Below are 10,542 nucleotides of genomic sequence, written 5' to 3'. Positions count from 1 at the left end.
TAAATTTGTACATAGCTTCAAGTTATGAATTGTTTATATGTATATATATAACTTCAGGCTATGAACTATTCATTGGGTGGATTTGTGCATAGCTTCATTATACCGTATAATTAAAAATAAATAATTAGGGAGTCTGGTCATGTATCTGTAATTCTATAATTTTCCCTATAACTTATAGGAATAGGAATTGCACATATTTTTCATAACTTATAGTTATGAATTTACGCTATAATTTATAATTTATCTCATAACTTCTAGTTATAGAGATTGTACATATTTTTCATAATTTCTGGTTATGAATTTACCCTATTTATAATTTCTCTCATAACTTCTGGTTACAGGGATTGTAATATTTATGTATTCAAATAAAATAAATGAAAAAAAAAATCAATAAAATAGAAAATCATGATATAAGTTTATCAGATACGGAGATATACATCAATATGGATGATCATCCATAATCCAATAAATTATCATATTTTATAACATTGTTATTATTTTAAGATGGATTTTTTTTTTTTTTTTAAATAAAAAGGATGACTATCTGCTCACAAACAAATTTGAGAGTCCAATTGGGAGATTCAAGAGAGGGAGAAATTGAAATTGCCAAAACGTGAAGGGCGGTTTTGATATTTACTCTTCCACTTTGAAGTCACGGACGCACCGCTCATTCCCACCTCCCAAACTCTGCTTGAAGAACCCTAAATTTGCAGCCCTAATCGACAAAAAAATCTTAGAATTTCAATCAGATTAAAAACTCTAGGGACCATCTCATCGACATCTTCGATGCTCGTTCGAAGGCTTTGCACCCCTCTCACCCGTTCAGACCTCCACCTTCTCCGCCCTTACCCAAAATCCTCAAAACCTATTTCAATTTCCAATTGCAGGAAACCTTTTTACATCAAAACCCCAAAACCCTCAGCCATTCGATACATCTCGTCCACTTCCAAAATGGGAGATGCCCGGAGGCCTCCCGCTGTCCCCATTCCCCCCGTCGATACAGAAAACCGGTCGGAGTTGCTCAGAGCCCTCGAGGCCACATTGGGTTCTTCTTTTAGCTCGGAGCCACTGTCTCCACCGCCGAAACCGATAATCATAGTGATTAGCGGACCGAGCGGGGTGGGCAAAGATGCAGTGATCAAGAAATTGAGGGAAGCCAGGGAGGGTATTCATTTTGTGGTGACGGCGACCAGCCGGGCGAAGCGGGAGGGTGAAGTTGAGGGGAAAGATTACTATTTTGTCAGCAAAGAGGAGTTTCTAGGGATGATATCAAGGAATGAACTTCTGGAGTATGCTCTGGTGTATGGGGATTATAAGGGCATTCCGAAACAGCGGATTCGAGAGTACATGACGATGGGGTATGATATTGTATTGAGAGTGGACATACAAGGGGCATCTACATTGAGGAAGATTTTTGGAGATTCCGCGGTGTTTATTTTTCTTGTCGCGGAGAGTGAATTGGCGCTTGTGAAGCGGTTGATTGATAGGAAGACTGAGACGAAGGAGACACTTCTTGTGAGGATTGCGACAGCTAGAGAAGAGATGAATCATATGAAGAATTTTGATTATGTGGTTGTGAACGCGGAGGGGAAGCTTGAGGACGCCGTTAAGTTGGTGGAATCAATCATTGATGCAGAGAAGGCTAAAGTTCGGCAAAGAAGTGCTGTGGTGTAATTAGGGGTTGACGCTGATTTTTTGAATGAGGTAATCAAACTAGTGCCTTTTTTAATGCATCCATTCTCTTAAGTTAGGGGGGTTGTAATTGAAGATTGCTGTTTTGTGTTTAGAATAACAACCATTTGAATCAGGGTTGTTTGTAAATGTTCATGATCATGAATTCAAATTTTCAAATTCAGTGAAATGAGATTCAAAGTTGTCATTTTGAATTTCTGACTTTGTTAATATGACTTGCCAGTCTGTCTCCCACGAGAGCATGTAAGAGTTGCATTTCAGAAGATAGAACGGCATGGGAAGTGAAACTAATGTTATGTTTGAAATGAGGAAACAACTCTGGGGCAGCCAACCTTATTTAGAGCCCATTTGGGAGTGGTTCCGGTTAAAATGCTTTTATTTGTATCTGCTTTTGTTGATAGTATTTCCATTAAAAACGCTTTTGAAGAGAATTGTTTAGTGTTTGGAAATAAACTAGAAAAAAGCTTTGATAGTGTTTTTTGGCAATATCTTATGTTAAAAAAAAAAAAGTTATTTTTTGGGAGAAGAATCACCCATCCAATGATTGTCCTGGAATGACTTCAAGTGATTCTTTAGATTTTAAAAGTGATTTCTAATTTCTATAAGAAAGGCATTAGGAAGTGCTTTTAACCCCTTTTAAAATCATTCAAACTAAACAAGTACACACGAGGTATACAAATAACCCCCAAAAAAAGCTAGGTAGTAAGGAGACAAAAAAGGCCTTCCCCTTACCTAACAAACAGCACTTAAATTCATGACACATACAACTCTCTGATCCTTTTTCTAATGTCACTCATTCTTTTATTTAATACTTCTCAGCCCCTTTGATTTTAGCCCTTTTTTTTATAATATTTTTTTTATCTTTAATTGGGAGAGACTAGGAGGATTTTCTTGTCTCCCTCCTTTTTCTTTCCCAGACCTTTAATAAGCTAGGGTGGCATGAGTTATGCACTCATGGGCATGTAGTTACCTATCTTTGAGTCCCAGGATCATGATAACCAGGGATTTATGATGGTTTATCCACTATTGCACTGATATAATTGAAAATCAATGCCTATTAGAAGTACAGAGAAGGATGCTTTTGAGAGTTGAAGGTTGAATCACCATTTCATTCTATCTTGACATTGTGTTATTGATAAGCATGGGAAGAAGATTTTTGTTTTGCTTGATTAGAATGCCAAATTTCAATTTTAGTGTGGCATAGTAAAATGGAAAAGTTTTGTTTATAACTGCCTCTCAACATAATAGATAGCTGTTATTGGAACGGTTTGATCATGCTATTACTTGAATGTTGGTTGTATTTTTGAAATGTCATAAGTCCGTCCATTGGTTAAACAAGAATTAATGATGCTGCTTTTCAACTTTACCTAAGTAGATCTCCACTGTTTCACATCCTCTTGAATGTAACTTCCTAACAACTCTGCAGGCTGTTTGCCTTTTATTTATCTGTACCATTTGAAACAAAATTGTTTATTTGGATAGTAGTCCTTAGTAAAGCCATGAAATCATATTTTGAAAATAAACATATGGAAGTTGCATTACAGGCGAAATTATCCCTCCCAAGCATCATTGATTTTTTTTATTCTCATTTTTTTTCTTTAATCCTGTTGTTGGTTTGGTGGGCGGAGCTTCAGGAGCAGTACTTTTTATTTTATCTCATAACTTACTTTGTATTCCTTTTAAGTTTTGAATCTGTGGGAAATTCATTTAGCTCTCTCTGCAATTAAGACAAACTCTAATCACCAACTTTTCTTTGATGATGCAGAGAATGGGGATGCATCAGTTGGAAAGGAGGATTGAAATTGTGACACGAGATTTGCCAAAAACTTGAACCTTTGAGACGTGGATGGTTGTTTTCTGTTTTCTGCATGGGTGGTGTGAGGTTGTTGTATTCTTGATTCATGGAACAAGGGGCTGAAGAGGTAGTATTCACAATTTTTATATCCAAATGGATATCTTAAATTAATAACTTTTAGATGGATCTTAAATAAATTAAATTAAATCAATTATCACCAAATTTTTATAATTGGCATTCAATCATATCATGTGAGAATTTATATGGATCTTGATAATCTAAAGTAAATTTAGTCAACACTAAACATTGGATACACATGGAAAATCATCTACGAAGATTTCCTTTATAGAGATTGCCATAACCTCTATTGATACAAAAACCATGGGTTTTTCGATTGTAGGAAAATCCACTAAATTTAAAAGAATTATATACAATTTTACTTGACTCAGATACTTCTTCCCACAAATCGTATACCAACTAGCATTTACACGGATTCTTCATGATCGTGATGTTTGAAGTACATCCCTCCCTTAGATTGCCTCACAACTATGTTGAGGTTTGCCTTCTCAAATTCTCGACCTTTGTCTTTCCTCCTAGAAAGGGTTTTCAAGTTTTTATGATCGAAACTTTGATTTTGAGAGTTTAGAATCAACTCTAAAGTAATATATATATATATATATATTCGTTTGTGTGTGTCTTTTTTTAGGGTTATGAAAATAGTTTTATTTTTATAAACACAAAAAGTCTTTTAGAATAAAATATGAAGTTTGATAAAGTTGAAAGGTAGAAATCAATAAGGAAATAATATTTTAAACTTCCTTGGATTTTTTATACTTCTTTTTACATTAAATTCAGTTATTAATTTTGTTATTATTTGATCCAATCTAAAATTACATACTTAGCTTCAAATTCTACCTCTTAGACATTAGTATAAGAATTAGTGGTAGAGAAATAGCCTTGGGTCATTAATATTTGGAACAGAATTGTCAATCTCAACTATCAATGAGCGGATGGATTGGACATCATGCTAACCCAAGTTGGCTTTGGCTGCTGATGCTTCTTTTTAGGATTATCTTGTGAGTGAAGCTTAGAAAATTGCTGATAGGTGGGCTAACAAGGATTGGAATAGATGAATCACCTCCACATCCATTCCTTGCATTTTCATTCTTTCTTGCATTGTATTATTTTGCTTCTTCATATTCTAATCAATTCATAAGATTCTACACGTTGCTTGAATTTGACTACTAGTGAGCTGTTTCTCCAAAAGCATGTACTTGCAACTCCTAAAGAAGATCCTTTTAGAAATCATGCAAGGCTGAGCTGAATTATTCTCTGACAAAAGCTTCAACCCTCATAATTATTTTATTTAACTTTGTACCAAGGTGTGCCTATCTGGAACAACTTAGCATACTCTTTCTTCTCTTCCACTTGCCGGTGGAGAATTCTTCATGGGCAGTCCCTTTGACCTAGCTTACAGGTATATAATAAATAGACATGAAATCTTCAACTACAGGTTCAAATGACCCATTTCATCATTTAAAAAATGCAACCATCCCACATATAATAAAGCTTTAGGCACCAAGGTGGAACCGATAGGCTAAGACACTGTCACAATTAATTTAAAAAAAAACAAAAAGAAAAAAAGTAATGCCTTTTGGGAGCAGAGAGAGAGTGAGGGTAGGTATCCCATTCAGAAGCAAGTCCCAGGAGGGTTGTTTGTAAAGAGGCCATGATATTTCAAGGCAATGATATTTCATTCTGGGTCTTTTCAATATTGGGAATTTTGATTTTTCTTAATTATGAGAAGATGGGATGGCTTTTTTCTATCTCTAATGGGTAATCAATATGAGTTGACTTTGGAGTTGTTGCATTTCTAATTCAAGTGATACCCATCTGAGTTAGCTAGCCAACAACTTGCCATCTAGATGCGTTTGTATTTTGTAGTTTGTACTGATTTTTTATCTCTGTCTTTGTCTCATACAAAGACTAAAAAATTGTAATTTTTATTTAAAATCTGATTTCTTTATAACAATTTAACATCTACTTCCATCCTAATTTCAAACAAATTGAAAAGTATTGAAGCTTTAAATTAATAAATAAATGTCACCTTAAAGAGTTAAAACACATTAGGGTCTCTGTTTGTGGACGTTTTCAACAAGAGTTCTTAAAAAAATAGTTTTATACATTATTCATTTATGTATTTTTCATATTTTTAGTTGTTACTTAGAATATTTTTTTTAAAAAAGTAATTAAAATATTGTTCTAAAAAAAAATCTTGTTTCAAAATAAATTATTAAAATATTATTTTTCTTGTCTGTTTTCTAAAGTTAAGGAGAAAGTTTCAAACTTCGTCTTAAATTCCCACTTGGTTGTACGGAGAAAAGATTATTCAACCACTCCCACTAAATGGATAACTCCATGCCTCAATTCCAAATCATCACCCCAAGAAAACTTCAAAACCAATACTATTGACCCCAAAAAAATGTTGAGGATTACACAACCACATTGCAATTTCCTTGTGATCATTCAACAAGAATCTTCAAAGGTTAAAGAAAACAAAAACATCAACTTGCAAGTTCATGAAAGTTGGAAAATGGGGGAAAGGCAATGGACCCTCCTGATGGAACAAGAATGCTACGTATAGGGTTGGGTTTGCAACGACATGTGCTCCATAGACTTCTCTTTCTTTATCCTTTTTCAATGATACCCACTTAATCTTGATTTATTCGTAGACTCAAAGAGAGTTGGGGATCCCCAATGGGCCCATCCCAGCCTTTTACTTGACACAACAAGACTCTTCACCAACTCTTTCCTGCAAGCCACATCAACCCAGCTCAACTAAATTCCCACAATTCCACAAAAATACGCTTACAATAGGATAGAGACAATGACTACCCTTTTGTGAGAATGTGCCAATAGAAGTGTTTTCTATATAACGACTAATCTTATAAAGCATGGGATTAACTTATAGGGTGTTGGGTTTGTTAATGAATCCATGTCATTTTCTTTGTCCGCAAGTTTCCAGCTGTATCTGCCTCTACACTTGGACCCTTTCACTGGATTAAGCCAAGCAACTACAGGAAAGGCAAAATTGGCTTTAATTTGAATGGGAGAGCGAATAAAGGACAACCCTTTTTGACATTATGGTTACTGGAAAAGGAGAGAAAAAGAGGGGAAAAGAGGAAAAAAATGTGGATTTTGGGAAATCTGGTGGATTTCATCAAGAAACCGATTAGTAAGAGACAAAATATACTTGGAAAAAAGAGAGGAAAGAGAGAAGCGACAGCGAGGAAAACACTTGGCCAAGTTCAATGGAGAGAAGCAAAGCCTACGTTTACTCTTTCCTCCTCATTTCCACAGCATAAACGTGCTCTCCAAGCTCATCTACGTTCTCCTTTCTTTTCTTGGTATACATATATATATCTCCACCAAGTCACCGCTTCTCTCCTGCATACATCAAAACAACCAAATCAGCAAACTGGGAATTGGGCTTTTTTTCTTTTCAGCACTTGAAGGCAGAAGAGAAGCTGATCATCAGGTTCGCACACCATGGATAAAGAGGAGGAGGATGGAGGGAGTGTTCATTTGCAGGTTTCAGAGCTGACAAAGCTGAGTGGAGCCTGCAGTTCAGGAGACACCATGTTTACACCCCAGAGCAGGATTGAGAAGGGAGACAGCAACAATTCAAATTCTGTTTCTGAGATAAGGCCAGCAGTTTCTGCACCAGAGAAGCAGCTCACAATCTTTGCTCTTAGGCTTGCAGTTCTGGAGAAGGTAGCTACTAGTCTGGGAACTCTGGGGTTTATCTGGGCAACAGTTGTTCTTCTAGGAGGTTTTGCCATTACTTTGGCGAAGACCGACTTCTGGTTCATCACCATTATTCTGTTGATTGAAGGGACTCGGATTTTTAGCAGGAGCCATGAGCTTGAGTGGCAGCACCAAGCCACCTGGTCGGTTACAGATGCTGGGATTAATAGTTTCCGGGCCCTGAGGTCAAGCTCACACTTCCTATTTGAAACTGTGAAATCAATTTGCAGGCCAATTGCAGTTAGGAAACAAAGCCAACATAGTAGAGAAGTTTCAGGGAGGAACAACCCTGAGGCAAGTCCGGGAAACTGGGGGACTAGGAAGATGCCGAGTCGAACATGGAAGACTTCAGATGTTCCTCTGCTGCCATATGCGCCTTGGGTTTTCCTGTCCAGGAATATCAGTAAGCTTCTCTATTGGCTCCAGCTTTTATCTGCAACAGCCTGTGTTGTTCTCTCATTGCTGAAGCTCATCAAACATGACTATGGGGAGGTGGCAAAAGGGGATTCTGACAAGAGGAACCGGAAATCTGCTCTGACTATTTTCTATGCCTTGGCCTTGGCAGAGGCTTTGATGTTTCTAGTGGAGAAAGCTTACTGGGAGTGGAAGCTCAGCTTCTGTAGACTGTTGGAGAAGGTGAATAAGGAGTGTGACTTGGGGGATACAGGTATGGTTTCAATCAGAAGGTTCTTCTATGATGCCTATTCCAAATGTGTTAATGGAAGCATTTTTGATGGTCTGAAAATGGACATGGTTTCTTTTGCCATGGATCTCTTGGCCTCCAATTCCCCTGATGAACAACTTATTGGAGCTAGAATTCTCCGGCAGTTCGCCATGAGTGAGAGGTATTCTGATGACACCCTTCAGAAGATTGGTATAAATTTACCTGTGATTGAAAGATTAGTCGAGATGTTGAACTGGAAAGATCCCCAAGAAGAAGAGATCAGGCAATCCGCCGCAGAAATCCTTTCAAAACTAGCAGGGAAAAAGCAAAACTCCCTCAGGGTTGCCGGAATACCTGGTGCGATGGAATCAATTTCATCTCTGCTGCAAACCCACAGAAACCCCAGCAGTGCACCTGATGAAATCTGTGAGAAGAAAATCATCTTCGACCAAGGAAACTACGGGTACTGGACATTCAATCATCTGGGACTTCTTATCCTGAAGAAACTGGCTCGTGACCATGATAACTGTGGAAAGATTGGAAACACAAGGGGCCTCCTGCCAAAAATCGTAGACTTTACACATGCTGAAGACAGGCTGTTGAAGGATGAGAATGTGACACAATCTCAGATTCTCACCGTGAAGAGATCTCTGCAACTGGTCAAGATGCTGGCAAGCACAACAGGCAGCACAGGGAAGCTTCTCAGAAGTGAGATTTCAGAGGTAGTTTTCACAATCAGCAACATCAGAGAAATCCTGAGGAATGGGGAGAAACATCCAAAGCTACAAAAACTGGGCATAGAGATTTTAACCAGTCTGGCACTGGAAGAGAATGCAACAGAGAGGATTGGGGGCACAGGTGGAGTTCTTAAAGGACTGTTCAACATTTTCTTCAAGCAGGGAATGGCAGGGGACCAGAATCATGTAAAGATAGCAGCTGGTCAAGCTCTGGCAATGCTGACAATGGACAGTAAGAGTAACTGTCATCGCATACTCAAACTCAAGGTGTTGGAAAAGCTGGTGGGAGCCTTGGAGGTTCCATTGCTTAGCGTGAATGCTGCTAGAATCTTAAGAAATTTATGCGCCTTCAGTGGATCAGAGTGCTTCAACCAGTTGACGGGGGTCAGAGCTGCAGCACCAACAGTAAGTTGATTTCATTATCTCAGAATAGGCACTAAAATATTTGTTGCCATTCCTTCTTAGAATTTCTTCCTTCTTCCTCCTGTGGCAGGTGCTCAAGGCGATTATGTCAGAAGAGAACAAACTGCAGGAAGTAATGCTTGGACTAGCAGCACATGGTTTCAAATTCATGACTTCCGAAGAATCAAGCGTTTTCTTCGAGAAAACTGGGATTAAAGAAGTGCATTTAGCTCATGAACTGGTGGAGATTCTGAGGAAGTACAAGTATCCACCAATTAAGGTTCCAAGAATAAGGCGTTTCACCATAGAGTTAGCAATTTGGATGATGCGAGACAAAGAAACAAATGTTCATATTTTCAAGGATTTGGGGATGGAGAAGGAGCTGGAGGGTGTGTTAGAGACAACCTCAGAGATAGAAAGTTTCAACATTTTCTCTGGTACTGTTGGGCTGAACCGCCATGGCACAAGCATGCATTCCTTAGTTGAGACTGCATTGAAGTTGCTGGAAGAACAGTAAAATTCAGATCAGCAACATGAATATACAAATAAAATGATTGTGTAAATAATAAATATTCATCCATCCATCCAACTTATAATATATTCTTTTTTCCCTGAGTAATAAATAAGTACATGGAAGACATGGTGTACCTTACATTTGAAGCAAATTATTGATTTCTAATTGCTCTGCCGCATTGTGTAAATATCTGTAATGGATCCTTAGTACAGGGAAATACTCCATGAATTTAGTTAAAATTGATAAACAAAGATGGGAAGATACAAAAGTTTTGCTTGGCTGCTGGGAAATCTCCATATTTGTCCCCTTCCAGAAGCCAAATAATGGGCAGTAGAGTTGGGCATTTTGCAAAGTCCTGATTTTTTTTTCATGGGTTTCTTTTTGTCCCATTCCTTGTCAACCACTTAGGCATTTTTTGGATCATGGGTTGTCGCTATACCATCATTGCTATTCCTAGGTTCCATAGTTTTTGTCTTAGTCCTACTTGAAACCTTAGGGTCCCAGAGTATTTCTCCTATGGGTCAGCCTATTAGTTTCAAGAACTACTCCTCCACCAACTGTTTCTCCCTCCCTTTCCCAAAGCAAATCTTTGTCCTGTTAACCGATGAAAAATTAAGAGCTTTCTTATCTCGGATTCAAATTTGTAAAGCTACCTGAATATAAAAGAAGCAAAAGGAAGAATAAAATGAAATGGTATCTCCTGGAACTAAAATCCAATCCAATCTAAGTAACCTGTCAATCCACCACTAAAAAAAATGAGAAGAATGCAGTAGAGATGAAACAACCCAATGTCCAAAGATTAGTATATGAGCATTGAAAGAGTAACCATTTCAATCTCTTCCCATTTCATTCAGGCTGGAATAATTGATAATGGTAGTACTCGGTTCTGGATTGATGCCAAACCAATTCGATCCCAGCTGCATTATAAAGG

At 37.7% G+C, this 10,542-nt stretch overlaps 2 protein-coding genes across 2 annotated transcripts; both read left to right on the top strand.

Moving 5' to 3' along the window:
* Positions 1-574: 574 nt before the first annotated feature.
* Positions 575-3,709, top strand: LOC100251166 (guanylate kinase 2, chloroplastic/mitochondrial). Its single transcript, XM_002279766.4, has 2 exons — positions 575-1,704; positions 3,458-3,709. Exon 1 carries the CDS (start codon positions 787-789, stop codon positions 1,672-1,674), a length of 888 nt encoding a protein of 295 aa, XP_002279802.1. The 5' UTR covers positions 575-786; the 3' UTR covers positions 1,675-1,704; positions 3,458-3,709.
* Positions 3,710-6,459: 2,750 nt separating this feature from the next.
* Positions 6,460-9,762, top strand: LOC100256318 (uncharacterized). The gene is made up of 2 exons (XM_002279703.4): positions 6,460-9,100; positions 9,189-9,762. Exons 1-2 carry the CDS (start codon positions 7,037-7,039, stop codon positions 9,612-9,614), a joined length of 2,490 nt encoding a protein of 829 aa, XP_002279739.1. The 5' UTR covers positions 6,460-7,036; the 3' UTR covers positions 9,615-9,762.
* The last annotated feature ends 780 nt before the right edge of the window (positions 9,763-10,542 follow it).

The sequence above is a fragment of the Vitis vinifera genome, chromosome 5, assembly GCF_030704535.1.
Source record: "Vitis vinifera cultivar Pinot Noir 40024 chromosome 5, ASM3070453v1".
Taxonomy (NCBI): domain Eukaryota; kingdom Viridiplantae; phylum Streptophyta; class Magnoliopsida; order Vitales; family Vitaceae; genus Vitis; species Vitis vinifera.
This window is presented reverse-complemented; position numbering and strand designations above follow the sequence as displayed.